General features: G+C 39.7%; 2 protein-coding genes across 5 annotated transcripts; both read right to left on the reverse strand.

Moving 5' to 3' along the window:
• Positions 1–7082: 7082 nt before the first annotated feature.
• Positions 7083–15129, reverse strand: MKKS (MKKS centrosomal shuttling protein). 4 transcript variants are annotated; one of them, XM_061125937.1, is made up of 4 exons: positions 14144–15129; positions 11303–11361; positions 10298–10408; positions 7083–7998 (listed from the first exon to the last, which is right to left on the reverse strand). In XM_061125937.1, the coding sequence occupies exons 1-4, from the start codon at positions 15126–15128 to the stop codon at positions 7558–7560; spliced, it is 1596 nt and encodes a 531-aa protein (XP_060981920.1). In that variant the 5' UTR covers position 15129; the 3' UTR covers positions 7083–7557. The 4 variants fall into 4 exon arrangements, with proteins under 4 accessions (XP_060981920.1, XP_060981918.1, XP_060981921.1 ...); XM_061125935.1 differs by having other exon boundaries at positions 11303–11478; XM_061125938.1 differs by lacking the exon at positions 10298–10408.
• Positions 15130–15142: 13 nt separating this feature from the next.
• Positions 15143–15513, reverse strand: LOC133044551 (uncharacterized). The gene has a single exon (XM_061125942.1). It carries the CDS (start codon positions 15511–15513, stop codon positions 15352–15354), a length of 162 nt encoding a protein of 53 aa, XP_060981925.1. The 3' UTR covers positions 15143–15351.
• Positions 15514–18864: the final 3351 nt, after the last annotated feature.

The raw sequence follows: 18864 nt of genomic DNA on the forward strand, positions 1-18864 counted from the left end.
ATAAACTGTAAAAACAAAATATTTTCCAGCAATGGAAAATTGTTCTATTCAAAATAGCAACAGAACAATGAAATACTTAAAAATTCATATAAATCCCATCTCCTGACCTCCAAGGAGAGCAGAAGGGCTGGAGGTTGAATTAGTTGCCAGTGGCCAATGATTTAATCAATTATGTCTATGTAACAAAGCCTCCATAAACCCCAAAAGGACAGCATTCTGAGAGCTTCCCAGTTGGTGAACAGGTGGCAATGTGGGGAGAGCAGCCCTCTCTGAGAGAGCGTGAAAGCCCCTTGCCCTTTCCTCATGACTTGCTCTGTGTATCTCTTCCATCTGGCTGTTGCTGAGTTGTATGTTTTTTATAGGAAACTGGTGATCTTGTGAGCCACATGTTTCTGTGAGTTCTGCAAGTCACACTAGCAAATTAATCAAATCCAAGGGCGGGGTCATTGGAACCACTGATCTATAGGATCTACAGCCAGTTGGTCAGAAGTACAGGTGATATCCTGGGCTTATGATAGGTGCCTGAAATTATTTTATTTGGAATTTGATTATTAGTGCATTTAAAAATATAATGTGACTTCTAGTTTCTCATCCAGTATGTAAGGAACTTACAAATCATCTCTACATCCAAACAAGTAAAAAGTCGAAAAAACTGAAAAATCGACAACTTGCCTTAGATCTGTGAGATGTTGCTCTGATCACCAAATGTGTGTGTGTGTGTGTGTGTGTGTGTGTGTGTGTGTGTGTGTGTGTGTGTGTGTGTGTTGGGGGTGGGATAGACACCTTTCCCCACACCAGCAAGCCATTCTCCAGATATCGGCAAGGTCCTACAATTCAACTCAATTCTGACACTCTCTGCCTGGAGAGATAGCATCAGATTCATTAGGCTCAAGGCTTAATCCGACAAGATCTCCCCCTGCTCCTCCTAAGGAGGGAAAACCTTGAGAAGCACTGGTGAAGTTCAGAGTCCAGGAGCCCCAGCTCACTGGAAGACCAAGACCTAACCATAGGGCCTTAGAATGCCACTCTTCTCAGAACTGACCACTGCATCACGAAAGACCGCCTAACCAAGGTCCTTTTTACACATGACACCTGATGAGAGCAAGCATGACGATGGTGCAAAGAAGGGGGGTAACAGAGGCATAGGGTGATTAAGGAAGAAGGGGGCAAGGAGATAGAACCCTACAAAAAAGATGATTGTAATTAAAGGACAACAGTAAACAGAGAAATGAACTGAAATGTTTGGTGGTGAAACCGGGCATGTGTGCCCATTGTCTCTGCTGGACAGATTTTCCTGTCTGTGTAGTTGTAGCCCTGAAGAAGGAGGATTTACATCTTGACAATTTTAGCTATCTATAGGGAGTTGAGTGGTGAAACCCTCAAAATACATGTCTAAGTTCTGTGCCCCATCCTGTGAACACGATCTTATTTGGAAATAGGGTTCTTGCAGATGTAATCAAGTTAAGGATGTAATCAAGTTGAGGTCAGATCATCCTGGATTTTGAGTGAGTGCCACCAGGGAAGTCCCCCAATGTGAATTCTTAATAGGGAATTGTCAAGTTTCTTCATTTCCCTCTCAAGTCACAGTTTATTACAGATAATAGTATTCCACTAATTTTAGCAAGATGGGTACAATAAAGGACAGAAATGGTATGGACCTAATAGAAGCAGAGGATATTAAGAAGAGGTGGCAAAAATACACAGAAAAACTGTACAAAAAGGATCTTCACGACCCAGATAATCACGGCGGTGTGATCACTGACCTAGAGCCAGACATCCTGGAATGTGAAGTCAAGTGGGCCTTAGAAAGCATCACTACGAACAAAGCTAGTGGAGATGATGGAATTCCAGTTGAGCTATTTCAAATCCTGAAAGATGATGCTGTGAAAGTGCTGCACTCAATATGCCAGCAAATTTGGAAAACTCAGCAGTGGCCACAGGACTGGAAAAGGTCAGTTTTCATTTCAATCCCAAAGAAGGGCAATGCCAAAGAATGCTTGAACTACCGCACAATTGCACTCATCTCACACCCTAGTAAAGTAATGCTCAAAATTCTCCAAGCCAGTTTTCAGCAATACGTGAACCGTGAACTTCCAGATGTTCAAGCTGGTTTTAGAAAAGGCAGAGGAACCAGAGATCAAATTGCCAACATCCTCTGGATCATCGAAAAAGCAGGAGAGTTCCAGAAAAACATCTATTTCTGCTTTATTGACTATGCCAAAGCCTTTGACTGTGTGGATCACAACAAACTGTGGAAAATTCTGAAAGAGATGGGCATACCAGACCATCTGACCTGTCTCTTGAGAAACCTGTATGCAGGTCAGGAAGCAACAGTTAGAACTGGACACGGAACAACAGACTGGTTCCAAATAGGAAAAGGAGTATGTCAAGGCTGTATACTGTCACCCTGCTTATTTAACTTATATGCAGAGTACATCATGAGAAACGCTGGGCTGGAGGAAGCACAAGCTGGAATCAAGATTGCCAGGAGAAATATCAATAATCTCAGATAATGCAGATGACACCACCCTAATGGCAGAAAGTGAAGAACTAAAGAGCCTCTTGATGAAAGTGGAAGAGGAGAGTGAAAAAGTTGGCTTAAAGCTCAGCATTCAGAAAACTAGGATCATGGCATCTGGTCCCATCACTTCATGGCAAAAAGATGGGGAAACAGTGGAAACCATGGCAGACTTTATTTTTCTGGGCTCCAAAATCACTGCAGATGGTGACTGCAGCCATGAAATTAAAAGACACTTACTCCTTGGAAGGAAAGTTATGACCAACCTAGACAGCATATTAAAAAGCAGAGACATTACTTTGCCAACAAAAGTTCGTCTAGTCAAGGCTATGATTTTTCCAGTGGTCATGTATGGATGTGAGAGTTGGACTGTGAAGAAAGCTGAGTGCCGAAGAATTGATGCTTTTGAACTGTGGTATTGGAGAAGACTGTTGAGAGTCTCTTGGACTGCAAGAAGACCCAACCAGTCCATCCTAAAGATCAGCCCTGGGTGTTCATTGGAAGGACTGATGTTGAAGCTGAAACTCCAATACTTTGGCAGCCTCATGAGAAGAACTGACTCATTGGAAAAGACCCTGATGATGGGATGGATTGGGGGCAGGAGGAGAAGGGGACGACAGAGGATGAGATGGCTGGATGGCTTCACTGACTCGATGGACATGGGTTTGGGTAGACTCTGGGAGTTGGTGATGGACAGGGAGGCTTGGCGTGCTGCATTTCATGGGGTTGCAAAGAGTCAGACATGACTGAGCAACTGAACTGAATTGAATTTTAGCATACCCATTATCTCTGCAACAAATGGCTTGATATACATGTAGGAAAAATTTGAGATTACATACTCTTTTTTGAGTATTACTATATTCTATATAAAGAAGCATAAAAATCTACTTGTAATCTAAAAATAAAGGCTAACATTGGGTTTAGAAACATCTAAACTCAAATTTTGTACATGAATGGCCAACATTTACAAGGATTATGGCATACTTCCCTGGTGGCTCAGATGGTAAAGAATTCTCCTGCAGTGCAGGAGACCTGGGTTCAATCCCTGGGATGGGAAGATCCCCTGCAGGAGAGCATGACAACCCCCTCCAGTATTCTTGCCTGGAGAATCCCCATAGCCAGAGGAGCCTGGCAGGCTACAGTCCATGGGGTCACAAAGAGTCAGACATGAATGGGCAACTAAGCACATAGGTACTAAGTGGAAACACTTAACTACTTAAAAAAAATTATAAAGCCATCAGATGTTCAAACTTCCCTTTTCCTTCAGATTAAAAGATAGATTTATTTATACAGCTGAAACAGGACCCTATAAGATATGTTTAGTCTCCTTGCCTAGTCTCCAAAGATTATCATAAATGAATAACCTAACTAATCAGATATTTTGACAGGGCCTGCATTGATTATGAGAGTGATTTTTTTTTACATGATACTCTTAAATAGTAACCTATATAATTCATGTGACTATAAGCAATATTGTTTTATTTTAAAGTTATCCAAAAAGCTGTTCAACAATATAAGAATACAGAATATGATAGGTTTTATAAAAGTGCTTATAAGTTCTTTTCAGTCATATAGAATGCCTAAGTAGTTTTGATTGTCGAACTGAGTCTGAGAATACCTATGATAAAAAAAAATACTTCTAATAATTTAAATATCCTATGGAAAATACTTCATTCTTTACAGTTGGTTTAAATGTCTAACATATAAAAATTCTGTAAGTGGAAGAATTAAGAAATTGGATATTTACTAGACCAAATGAATATTTTGATGTAAAATGTCTTAATTTGTATTAGCGCTCCACTTTTTTTTCTGTGCTGCCAAAATCCTAACTTATTTTGATTAATAAGATGCTAATCCCTATGGTTCAGTGAACTTTACTAATAAATAATAATGATAAAACATGAGACATGTTCTGTGAGTCCTACATATGCGCTGAGTCATGTTCATGGACTTCAGTCTCCTTTGTATGATGCTCCTTTTCCTTTTTTTTTTGTAGCTATCAGGACTTCCTGTTCTGTCCCCCGAGGAAATGCAATGCAACAATCAGACTTCATCTTGTTATATCAGCAAACAATGCCCAAAGCTTAACTCAGTTGCTCTTTTGTTGTTATTTCTAACAAGATGAGCTCCTCTGAAATTATTTTCTTCAAGAATTTTCCTCTCATATTTTACCATCTGAGTTTGAATGATGATTTTCTTGAACTGTTTTTTTTTTTTTTAATTTCCAGTGTTTTCTACTAAAGATTGTATACCACTTCAGAAAACATGAATTTATAAAAAATACTTCAACAAATTTATGACATAACTCAAAATGAGAGCACTGATGTTTCACAAAGAAACGTTACTGAACTTGGCAGAGTTAAAAACGACAGTTACAGATGGCTATCCCGAGGAGTGAAGACCTCCATAACTTAAGAGGTCAGGTCGAGAGGTTTGCTCCAGCATCCCTTCTTGGGCAACAGTTGAAATGCAGTCCAGGGCTAAGGAGACCCAGGACTCGTCCCATGTTCCTAAATGAGACCCTTTCTTAAGTGAATATAAAAACCCCTTGGTAAACACGTGTGAAGAAACTCCCTTTGTGTTCGGAGTGATGGTGAAATGCAAAGCCATGGCATCAAGAATTTTTTTTCCGCTTGCGTGATCAAATTTTCAGTATGTAATTATAAATAAGCTTTACTCTTGCCTTTATTAGGGGACAACTGCTTCCTAACAAATTACACCCAAAACTTGGCTTAAAACAAAGTTTATTATCTCATAGATATGTGAGGAATCAATTCAGGAGTGGCTTTTTTAGATGCTCTGCTTCAGGGCGTCTCATGAGGCTGGAAGGATAGAGGTTATACTCACCTTGAGGTCCATTAGGGAGAATCTGCTTCCAAATCCACTTCTGTGGTTATTGGCAGGATTTAGCTCCTCGTGGGCTGTTGGCCGGAGCCTCCCTCAGTCCCCTGTGCTGTGGGCCTCTACTTAGGGCAGCTCCCAACCTGGCCGATGGCTCACTGCGTCAGTGAGATCAAGAGAGAAGCCTATCTTTTGACCACACAGTATCAGAAACAACAGCCATCGCTTCGCTGGATTCAGCTCATTATCATCTAGTCATTCGGTTCTCCTTACACTTAAAGGGTCCGCCAGAGGTGAGACCAGTGGGAGCCATCTTGGAGGCTGCCCATCACATGCAAGATACACCCACCTCCTCCCCAGGCCCCGGATTCTCATCACGCTGCAACACGAGCTCTAGGTCTAGAACCTCGTTACTGAAGTCAGGTCGGGTGGGTGAGGCTCCCGGGGCGCGATTCTTCAGGTCCTCTCCACCTGTAGACCCACAGAAGCGAGTTATGTCCTGACGCACAGTGATGGATAGGCATAGGATAACCATCCTAGGACACGCCTGTTCACCAAGGGAGGGCAGGGACACGCCGAGCAGCCCACACCAGCCCACGCTCGGACGGAGGGATCAGACGGGGCCTGAACACCCGGAGGCGGCTCGGAGGCGGCCCGCCACTCTGCCTGACCGACCCTGAAAGCAAAGGACACCAAAGTTTAGAGAGAGCTTTTATGAAGCTTGCAGTGTAGCTGATTTTTTGGTATATATTCTATTGCTGTGAGTTTCTATTACAATTATTTTCTTTGACTTAGGGTAAAAATTCTTTCAGATTTATAAGAATTTTGGAGGAAATTGCTAAACCATTCTATCTCCCTCTATTCTAACTATAGATCTGACCACTGACTCTTAGGTTGTTTAATTTTTCCACACTTTTCAAGATGTTTTCCTTAAATTTAATGTAACATGTTATAGCTCCATGCTGGCTATTCTAGCTACATTCTGTATTTCTTCTTCAATTTATCAATGTTTTGCATTTGCATAAAACTCAAGTTATATTCCTTGATACGACATGTCTTTGAGTATGAGAATTGTTCCAGTCTCTTTTTGGCACTATTGACTGAACTAGAGAAATAGTTTTTCCACTTCTTTATGCTGTTTAAAATGAAAAAAAGTATGAAAGTGAAAGTCGTTCAGTCGAGTACGACTGTTTGTGACCCCATGGACTATACAGCCCATGGAATTCTCCAGGCCAGAATACTGGAGTGGGTAACCTTTCCCTTCTCCGGGGGATCTACCCAACCCAGGGATCGAATCCAGGTTTCCTGCATTACAGATGGATTCCTTATCAGCTGAGCTACAAGGGAAGCCCCAAAATACTGGAGTGGGTAGTTAATCCCTTTTCCAGGGGATCTTCCCAACCCAGGAATCAAACCAGGGTCTCTTGCATTGCAGGTGCATTCTTTACCAACTGAGCTATCAGGGAAGACTTTATAAACTATAGTCTACTATATAAAGTCTATTTTTCTCTTGATTACACATTTCCTCAGAATAACAGAAATGAAGAACAGTGATACAAACTAGCAACTGTAGGTAGAGCAGCTTCTACATCAATTACCCAATTACTGAATGATACAGTCTCAGATAAAGAACTTGGAAATTTTACTGAATGTGCAGTTTGAACACTTCTTTTGAATGAACAGTATGTATTGGATGCTTTTTTTTTTTTTAAGTGTAGGAATTTTTCTTTTTATTTATTTTTTTTATTAGTTGGAGGCTAATTACTTCACAACATTTCAATTGGATGCTTTGTGATACTTGGGAATCTAGCTTTATACTTTAAACATATGTAATTACTACTAAATAAAAAGTATCTATAAAAGTATATCCAAACAAGAACATAGACTAGGATGTTATAAAATTTCTGTATGCTCTTAGAATGATGTCAAAATAATGAGAATAGAAACTTATAACAATGTACAATGTATCTATGAACTTGCTGACATAATTACCATATTTTAATAGTGCTTCATATTTTTATTACTCTATAGTATTTCTATTCAAGAATCAATTCTTTTTTCTTTAAATAAGTAAATCTATAATTTTATGAATCATCAGTCTCAATATGGAGAACAGGCCTTTCAGAGAGAACATATAAACGCAATATTTCTCTTTATTGACATGTCACTAGCTTTTCTTTTTGTATGATAACATTATATCAGTTTGTATCTTCAATGACACATGAAAGATCCAAAATCAAACTGGCAGTCTCCACAGCCACCTGCAGGCCACTAAGCTTCGCAGTAAAACAGTCCAAGGTCAGGGTGTTGGCTGAGCCTTTGGCTTCACGGGAAAGGCGGGTTTGCGGTGGGAAGGGATGGCGAGCGCCTCTCAGGAAGGACCAGCTGAGTTCTTCCTGGCTGCTGTAGAGTCCACAGCCACATCTGGAAGGCAAATCTGGCCAGTTCACAGCAGACGGCAAATTGGCCTGAACTGACCAGAAGTGTCCATACTTGTCATCGGTAAGAACTTCACCTCCGTCGTGCTCTAAGGAGCCAGCGAGAGATTCAAGTGCACTGCAGAACGCTTCAGTGATCAGCTGGAGCTCTGTCTGAGAGCATCTCTCATCTCGAAGAACGCTTTCTGGCTCATAACGGGTCTAGAGAGTAACAAAACCATTGAAAACACAGAACAGGGCAATTAGGATGACAAAAATATTTCTGAAAAATACTTGATCAAATGCTTCATCATACAGTACTTGGGGTTTGGCACAAGGCTAATGGGCAGGGATGGGCCAGCTGGCCAGGCTAATCCATTAACCTGGTTGTTACAGTAAAAGCACCCACTACCAGTCATTTTATCACAATGAATGACTCAGAATTAACCCCACCATCAATTTGTTCTGAAGGATTGCCAGTAGTGCCTTTGTAAAACATGAAAGACACAGCATAATAAGTGAATCACAGGCTTCTATACACCCAGAAGGAAGCTCGTGAAGACTAACGAAGTCACAAATGAAGTACTTATTTATATTCAGTAAATGTTGGAGATTTTTTTAAAATGCAAATACATGTATTATAACTAAGACAAAAACCATTTAGGGACATATATCATTTTCACTTTAATGTTTAAAAAATAACTATTCTTCTCTTTAATTAATGACAAGGTTATATAATTTTGAATTGCTTTTATTCCACCGTTCTAAAAAGTCTATCCTAGAAATTTCATTATAGAAAAAGTAACACATTAACAAACTCATCACTGAATGATCGTTAAAAATCCATATCCTAATTACTCAAAAGCAATGACCATTTTTTCCTTTTGCCCAGGAAGAGTGGAACCAGGTATCGTCTCTATGGCACATTCCCTCCCCACATTTTCAGTGCTATGTTGTTTCTTCAAAATCCTACTCAAGATACTGTCCTTCTCCAAAAGACTTTTTCCACTTTACTCAGTTCCATTTGCAAACTATATTATTGTCTCTTCAGCATCAATAGATTGACGATGGTTTTGTTTTTCATAATGTACATTCTGATAACTTTTCATGAAGAAGCTTTATATTCATACAGATTTTAAGTTATTTGGGGAAGCAAGGCAGGGCATGTCTATGGAAAACATTTACACACTCACCAATCTCAGGCATCCCAGACTCTGCACTCCTAACTGACCAAAGAACCAACTGTAAGCACTTGGAAAACACATACCTTTTTGTAGCTACTTTCAAAGAAAGTAGGTCAGTGTTAATGAAATAATTAATGAGAAACATGAGTGTGACATTTATCTACTATTAGGATATGGAGTCTCATAGATTAATAAAAACAATTCTATTTAATAGAATTAACATGTATATAAATGAATACCATTTAAAATTATAACAGAATTTAATAATTAGATACTTTAATAAATGAAATTGTTTTTTCTGGAATATCCAGAAGGTACTGAAGTCTTTTTGTAGAATCTCAACACTTTCATCATGAATATCAATTATTACTGCATCTTAGCAGTGGAGACGGAGAAGGCAGTGGCACCCCACTCCAGTGCTCTTGCCTGGAAAATCCCATGGGTGGAGGAGCCTGGTGGGCTGTGGTCCATGGGGTTGCTAAGAGTCGGACACGACTGAGCGACTTCACTTTCACTTTTCACTTTCACACACTGGAGAAGGACATGGCAACCCACTCCAGTGTTCTTGCCTGGAGAATCCCAGGGACGGGGGAGCCTGGTGGGCTGCCGTCTATGGGATCACACAGAGTCGGACACGACTGAAGTGACTCAGCAGCAGCTGTGGAGATCCTTAGGATAACTCCCATTAACAGAACGCTCATTTCAATACAAATGAACTTACTTAGAAAACAGAAACAGACTCGCTGACTTTGAGAAGGAGCTTACAGTTGCCGGTGGTGGTGGGGTGGAAGGGATAGTTAGGGAGTTCGAGATGGACATATACACACTGCTGTGTATAAAATGGATAACCAACCAACAAGGACCTCCTGTATAGCACATGGAACTCTGCTAAGTGTTACGTGGCAGCCTGGACGGGAGGGGGGTTTGGGGGGGAACAGATACATGAATATGTGTGGCTGAGTCCCTGTGCTGTCTACCTGAGACTATCCCAATGTTGTTTGTTAACTGGCTACACCCCAATACAAAATTAAAAAGCTAAAAAAAAAAAAAAAAAACCTAGAAAAAAACCCAGAATGCTCATTTCAACAGGCAGTATATTTAGACAATCCTCAAAGAATGTGATCATCTGCTAAAAGGTTGGATTAATAATCATTGTGATAGAGAGAGGAGCTTATATTTTCGAGCATTATTTTCCTCAAGTGTTTTTAACTACAATATTGATTTCAAGACTAGTGAGAAATTAAGCATTAAAGGCTCCAGAGTATTATTGTCTTATTATCTCATAAAATGCATGTTGCTGAGAATTCAGATAATTTAGGAGGGACTATCTAACCTACCTTGTGTCTGACATATGCCACCAAATGAGTTTCAGTACAGCCACCTCCCAACAAAACGTACGGTTCCTTGACTGTTAACTGCAAAGCATGCAGTGCTGTTTGACACGTGAGCTAAAAAAGAAACAGCCACCAGAATCTGACATTGACACCAGAAACACAAAGAAATACAGTCGCGTTTTCAAGGCAACTTACACAGTGGACTCAAGGAGCCGGACTGTAATTGCAAAAGAGCAAAACCTGTGTCACCAAGGTTGTCATGTGATGGATACATTTTGGAATAATGAAAATTAGAAATGAAAGAATACTTTAGCCAGATGTTTGTTTTCATGGACTGGATTAATATCCTCCTTCATATACATTTAAGCTCTTCAAATTGAGATTCACAAACACAACTGGATCAGCACAGTGCTAGCATTTCTAACAAAAAAATTAGCTGTATAAATGCTATATAGAATTTATTTCAAGTTGCTATGGAAACGATCCAACCCAGCAGCAATAAAAACACACAGACCTTGAATATTCACCAGGCTATAGCCTGAGTATCCATTCTTTCAGTCTGTGACCAGTACCACAGGGCATCACTTTCGTTGTATAAAAACTGCATCTGTTATTGCTGTTTGTGAACAACATCTCTGTTAAGAGGTGGATGATGGGTATAACTGGGGAACCTATTTCTGAGTGAATTATTCATACACATGAGCATCGAGTACACAATTCAAATTAATTCCTTAAGAAAATTTCCCATCAAGGACTTTTACATTGCTTGTAAATTACTAGAAATAATAAGAGGCAAAATATGCCAAGTTTTTATATCATAGGAAATTAAATCAGCTTACTTATAAATGTAATTCTCACATTTTGGTTGTTTTTGCTTTCTACACCACCTAGGGAAGTTGTGAAGGAAAAAAAGCACAACTGACTGATGTGAAAAAAATTATAGTACCTATCTGATTCTTTAATCCCTGTCCCAATCCCTAGATAAGGAATTCAACATTTATTACCTACCTTCAGCTCATCCCAGGCTGTGTCATTTCTGTTGCAGAGAAGCAGGCTACAGATAGTTGCTTTGTTAGGAATAAGATGAAAAAAATGTTTGCAGCCAAACTTTGCAATGCACAAATCTTTTACAGTTCCATAACTACTGGGAGAGATTGAGCCCAAGGAACCAATAGGCCGTGTTCCTATTTTTTAAAAAAGTTTAGAAAACATAAAATAGATGAATAAACACGGAGCTTACAACCATTTAAAATTACAATATTCATTCCTAGCTAATATAAAAGTCCCAAAAGCATAGCATTTAAAATATGAAATGTAGGATAAAGAAATAATAAGATGCATCTTCTTAAACCTGTAAATAGTATTTTATTATTCAAATGATGTGCAAATAAAGCAGTGGTTCTTTTGATTTATAGACTTCTTTGAACATTTGTTAGAAGCAATTCTGCACTCTCCAGAAAAAGGCATGCACAATTTTGCATACATTTTCAGGAAGTCCAGGAACCCTGGAAGTCCAGCTAGGGATCACACACCCCAAATTAACAACCACACTAATCTGAAATAAGGATGAGATGAGGGGACAGGCTATTTTTAAAGGGTGTTATTATTTTTACCTTAAAACTCACAAACTAAGCTATGCAGATAGCTGTATGGCTGAACTCCTTTGGCGCTCCATTTAGTGAACATACAGGAATTTTTTTTCTTTGCCGAACAATTGTTTGTATGTAAACAACTACCTAAACCATGCCAAAATAAAGTATGCGACCTTCTTATTTCATTTTGTTATTCTTTGATTATATCTTGCCCTCCCTCCTGTATAGGTAAAATAATACAATTTTACAAAACGCAAATTAATAAAAATACAAATGAAGGAGAAGTTAGGATAACTTGAAGGTTTCTAAAATCTCTAAATGTAGTAAAGTTATATAAGAAATGGCAACAACCTTTTAAGAAGTAACAATACTGGTTTAAGGTCTTAAAACTATAATTCAGCAATGCACCTCCTTGGGCCAGTTTCCTCTTTCAAAGGAATGGAATTAAAACAATAATGTCTAAATATTCTTGCAGCTCATGAACAATTTCACTTCTTTGAATATCCTTTCTTTACTTCTGAAGTCTCAAAGAACAAGGAATACTTGAGGGATTTAAAATTAGGAAAAAGAAACAAACCCTACATCTTGTACAACTTCAAGGGTGGAACCAACAGAAAATTTGTAAGGAAAGGCTCAGCTTTCCTGCTGACCAGCCTCTGATGTGGAGCAAATCACTGAACTCTTCTTGGTAGGCTTCCCCACAGGAGAGTAAAGTGGGGATGATTTCACAAATCAATCAAACCAAGTCAAAGGTTTAAAATGTTTTGTAAGCCATGACAAGCTTCATACCCACCAGTCCACCAAGCACGATAACCCCATTACTTATTCTAAACTATCCAAAAAGAGGAATTATGTTTGAAGGGGGACGGGGAGGTAATGTCAGCCTAGATAAGATGGATGAGGCTCAAATATACTTCACCTATTGTTTAATGAAGCTACAGGGGCCTGATAAGAGTTTTTCTCCCCCCTTTCTCTTTTGTCTCAAAAAAGTGTCTGCCCCCAGGATCCAGGACTACAACTCCCGCTTTATGTAAAAGTGTTGGTTGCTCAGTTGTGTCCAAGTCTTTGCAACCCCATGGACTGTAGCCTGTCAGGCTCCTCTGTCCAAGGAATTCTCCAGGGAAGAATACTGGAGTCGGTAGCTATTCCCAACTCCAGTGAACCTTTCCGACCCAGGGATCAAACCCAAAATTATTTGGGGGAGCAGAGAACGCCATGTTTTTAAAAGAAGTTCGCAGTCTCCCCAATCCCAGGCACCCACTGGTAGCTCTGCAGTCTCTTGAGAACACTCCTGAGCAACCAAGGAATCAGCTGCAAATACTTGGAGAACCCTTGACTTTTTGTATCATTTGCAAGTAAAATAGGTCAGTTCATGTTCTACCACACTCTAGTTACCAGTGGGATAAAAATCAATTGTGGGCTGGTGTGGAAACCCAGTGCCCACTTACATTGTTTCTATGGAAAAATTCTTCAGAGTTTAAAAACTGACATCATAATATTTAATATTCCATATTCATAACTTGAAATCACCTGCTCATGGAAAGCTCAGGGATGTGGGTCTGACCCAGAACATCACTAATGAGTTCCAAAGAACGACTGCCACTATTTCTTAACAGTTTCCACTCTGATGATCATCTAATAGTCCAGAGGTAGCAATAGTTCAGAGATTTTAGAACCTCTACCATGGACCAGGCTTGTTTTAAGCACTAAAAGTAAAAGGCAACCCCAGCTCTCAAGCTTAGCTGGAAATATCTGGGATATTTAATCATGTGCTAGCTTTAAACAAACATACACCCTAATACTACACACACACACCCTAATTAGAAACCACTATTTAGGCAGAAGTACAGTTGATTGTTGGAGTTCGATAATACAAAGTGACTTAAGAGCTTTGTAAAACTCAAGTAGAATTTTAAATTATGAGACTTTATATGATTGTAAGAATGTTTGATTTCTCAATAATCTGTTGAATGTTCGGGGGTTAATAGCTGTAAATTATGACAGACTCTGCAGTACATTTGGGGCTGGAAAATACCTACAAAGTAGTCATCATCACTTAATTTTTAATAAGTGAACAATACAGAATCATTTTCAGAAACCACCTTTGCTGCCAGAAATGATACTCACACATGCAGTGAGGTTGGCAGCTTTTCAAATTGTTCAATATGTTAATACAACACACACCAAGAATATCTTTGCTCAAGGGAAGTGTGATTTATTAACCATAAAGGGCAAAGACCGAAAGAGCGCCTTTTACCTGTCACTTTACTCAGGGGTTCCATCAGAGACACTCCAATTCTGTCTACAGCGATAATATGATGAGTTCTGAGAAACTGTTTCAAAGACGGGTGTATAACTTTTTGACACAAGACAAGATCTACATGGTCACTAACCAGTTGTTTTCCTAGGTTGAACAACTGGTCTAGAGCTGCATTTTCAAGAGAAACTCCGTAACTGACCAACAGTGTTCCTTCTCCAGTATCAGAAAGGTCTCCAGACAAAGACACGCAAAAGACTGCCACCTTGAAGGAATCTGATTTTCTGATAGGTAGTATCTTCATCAGTTGAACTTCTGATACTTCAATAAGTATTCCGGGTAACACGGCAGAATCTATAACCCTTTGCCCTTTTAAAGGGACAATTATACTCTTTCCTAAAATGACGTGCTCTTGGGCGTCCTCTGGAATTGTAAGCAGAAAGGCTCTCAGAATCAGAGTACTGATGTGGTCAATCTCCTTTGCGATGAGCATGCAGGCAGGTTTACTTGTTAATATGCTGCGTACCAAACTCAGGAGGATCTGAGTGCTACCAAAGTCGACTGGGATTCGGCAGGCACAGACCTCAGATTTCAAGTACCTGGTGCAGAGGCTCAAAAGATGCTTATTTAACTTAATAACCGTGGTGGGTGTCAAGCCTAGTCTCTGAACATTTTCGACGAGGTTGCAGCAAAGGATGGCTGTGAATAAGCCGCCGTCGCTGAAGCAGGCCACGTGACTCCGCACGGCGGCCGTCAGGACCTTTAGCACGGGGTGGCTGACGGGCAGGCCGGCGAGGAGGGCGGCCGAGTGGGAGGTGGTGGCCACCGGGCCGCCGCGGCCGTTGTGTAGCGTCTTCAGCCTGCCCGCCGGGCCGTAGCACGACGTGACCAGGCCCCGCAAGGCCGCCAGGCTGGCCCCGGCGCGCTCGCCCGTCAGGGGCTCCCTTCTGCAGATCGAGGGCTTTTTAGCTTCTAAACGAGACATGTTACTGCAAGCGGTAATTTGTGAAGAAAGCTTTTATTTTGTTAACCAGAGTTTCCTATTCATTGTATTGTCGAGGGTTTTAACATTTAACAAGATTATCTTTCAGGAATCAGAGTTCGGATTTACAGCATGGTGGCTGTAAAATTAGATACTGAGCTCCATGCTTATAAAGCTAACCAGCACATAATGATCGATATCATGACATTTTAGTAATTCCAAATATTTATTTTACTCCATTATTCAAATTCTTTTGTTTGCCTTCAGGCTGAGACTTTACAGACTGTTTTGCAGCCCTCTGTATAAAATATGTCCCAAGATGGACACCTATGAAGGAAATCACAGCTACAAGCAGCCAGTTCTTTCTGATCCAACTGCTATTTTTCATCTCTTCTTTCTAGCTCAAGCTCTGACTCAGAGCTGCTTCTTTCTGTAAGAAACAAAAATAAAAAATATTTTAGAGAAGTAATCCCCAAACATTTTATAATTGAAGTTTAGTAATTAATTTCAACACTCTGCTCCTTATTTAGAAAAAGGAACTACCCACAGGTACAAATCTCCAGAAAATGAGAAATATAAATTAAGACTAAAAACACCCATTTCTTTATTCTTCAATCTCTACAACGAAAAGTACTGATATTTTAATAATTCTGGAATGCACAACACAGCCAGAAAGCTTATAGTACAGTTATTTTAATATGATATGCTTCTAGAAAAGAAATGGTATGTATATAGTAAAACTCATAGAATCTGGTCTCGACGTCCCAAATGTTTTTATTCTCTAGCATCAAGATATAGTGATGTTTTTTTCTCTAACTTTGGTTTGCTTGGAAACCTTAGGTCTGAATACAAGTGCATTTGTATCAAATCCTGTTTGTAAACAATTATGAAAATGAGATAACCGTCAGGACTCCTAACATAGACACTATCTAATGTACAGTCTACATCTAGCTAGACAAATCTGTACAACACGTTTACTGAAGAATAAACCATGTTTAAAATATGTGGCTAAAGTCAGAGCAATCCTTTGTAGTTTCACCCTATCAATCAATGATAGTGTTGATGTCTTACAACTTATCCACTCCCAAACTATGGCTTATGACAACAAATACAAAAGCCAGGGAATGTGCTGGATGACAAGCAGAAAGACAGGACTGGATTGGCAGTCTGACCTCAAAGAGGGTAAATAATCTAAAATGCTACCGTTTACCAAGTGTGCTAGCACGTGTACTAGTGTCCTTAATGAGGCTGGAAGAAGTGAGCTGGAGGCGTAAACTTCTGATACTATAATAATGTGTGGAAAGAATAAAAATCTCTGGTCACACACCTTATCTGTTGAGGTTTGGTGCTTTGAAGGTAAAGGTTCAACCAATTATTGGTTATTTTCAGGAATATACTAACCATGCTAACCACTTGGACAGTGTTCAGCATAAATAAAACTAATTGAACTACTCAGACTATAGTCCTGCCCAGAGTAGACTATGGCAGAGTATAATACAGACCAGGAAGGTGATCTGAAGACGTGCAAGGAAGATGTGAAGAGAACAAAGGAATGTTATGCAAAGTGTTATTTTGGTTATCACACCTCCTAATTTAGTTAGAGGGCTGTAACCATGGCAACTGGGCCCAAATAAAGTGAAAGCAAGGATGGCCAACTTTCTCACTGTAATGATAAAGCTATAGCTGTCTCTTTTTACAGCACGAGGAAAAAAGTTTCTGTTCATCTCATAGGAGAAAGAGCCAAATAACTTAAATATTATTTCAAAGCTTATTTTAGATTCAACAAAATCTGTGAAATACATTTAAATGCAAGCTTAGTGAAGTGACTTCCATTTGTAAATTTGCATATTACAACACCTACACAAACCACAAATCTTAACAGACTGTGACCAATAAAGTGATTTACGTAGTTACTTTTCAGTACATAATAGTAACATGCAACTTTCCAAAAGGGGCTAAATTGGCCCCTCTAACAGTCTTGTGGTAGTTAGACCAGTAACCACATCTTTTGGCTAGTATCTTTATGAGAAAGGAAGAAAGTGTTGGTGACTGCCAAATCATTTTCAGGATGTCAAAACTGCTGACTCATGGGCCCGTGTCTTTCTCTAGACAAAATAAGGTTCAACTGAGAAAACAGGGGACATAAAACACAGGGCTGGCTTATAGAATAGGTTTGGAAGTGCCAACTCAGCTATTTCTTTCTTCCTAACAATGTGACCCATTATTCCAAAAGTTACCATCACAAGAATGGCCCTGACTATTCCTGGGTGCATTGGCCTGGCAGATGGTCTTTTTGCAGTGATGGATAACAATTAAATATTAATAATACTAAAACTTCCATGACTGTATTCTCAATTCAGAGCTATAAAATATGCTCAAAAGAAATATAAACAGGTAAAATTTTTTCCTAAAAGGAAATCAGGGTTCTTTGGAGAAACGGTTGAGCCAAGAAATAAATGAGATGAGGTAGGGACTTTTCCTGTCAAAAAGTAATAGTTATTAAAAGATGACACAGGAAACAACTGACAAAGGATTAATCTCCAAAATATACAGTAGCTCATGCAGCTCAACACCAGAAAAACAAACCACCCAATCAAAAGGTGGGCAGAAGACCTAAACAGACATTTCTCCAAAGAGGACATAAAGATGGCCAACACACACATGAAAAGATGAACAACACTGCTCATTACTAGAGAAATGCAAATCAAAACTATAAAGGGTATCACCTCACACTGGTCAGAATGGCCATCACTAAAAAGTCTACAAACAATAAATGTTGGAGAGGATGTGGAGCAAAGGGAACCCTCTTGCACTGTTGGAGGGAATGTAAATTGATACAGTCACTATGGAGATCAGTATGGAGATGTCTTGAAAAACCAGGAATAGAACTACCATATGACCCAACAATCCCACTACTGAGAAAATTGTAACTGGAAGAGATATGTGTACCCCATGTCCATTGCAGCACTTTTTACAACAGCTAGGACATGGAAGCAACCTAGATGTCCACTGACAGATGAATGGGTAAAGAAGTTATGGTACAATGGAATACTACTCAGCTATAAAACATAACACATTTGAGTTAGTCCTAATGAGGTGGATGAGCTTAGAGCCTGTTGTACTGAGTGAAGTTAGCTGGAAAGAGAAAGACAAATATTGAGCATTAATGCATGTGTAGGGAATCTATAAAGATGGTATTACTGAACCTATCTGCAGCGCAGCAATGGAGATGGACACATAAGAGAACAGACTGTGGACACAGTGGGGGAAGGGGAGGGTGCGACAAATCGCGAGAAGAGCAGGGAGACATATACATGACCATATAAAACAGACCGCCGTGGGAATCTGGAGGGAATCTAAGATGGGACAGTTTAAGCGTTAAAAAGAGTATTCATGATAATGACTGTGATAATTCAAATTTATGCAAACTTCCGAATTCATGTTGTCATCAAGAACAAAAACTCTCATTGCTACTAGAGTATTAACTTGTTATTATAAAAACTGATAAAGGGAAACAAGGGCTTCCCTGGTGGCTCAGTGGTAAAAAATCAGCCTGCAATGCAGGAGATGCAGGTTTGATCTTTGGGTTGGGAAGATCCCCTGGAGAAGAGAATGGCAACCCACTCCAGTATTCTTGCCTGGAAAATTCCATGGTCAGAGGAGCCTAGTGGGCAACAGTCCATGGTGGGTTGCAAAGAGTTAGACACAACTTAGCTGCTAAACAAGAACAAAGGAAAAT

The sequence above is a fragment of the Dama dama genome, chromosome 23 (genome assembly GCF_033118175.1).
Source record: "Dama dama isolate Ldn47 chromosome 23, ASM3311817v1, whole genome shotgun sequence".
Lineage (NCBI taxonomy): Eukaryota > Metazoa > Chordata > Mammalia > Artiodactyla > Cervidae > Dama > Dama dama.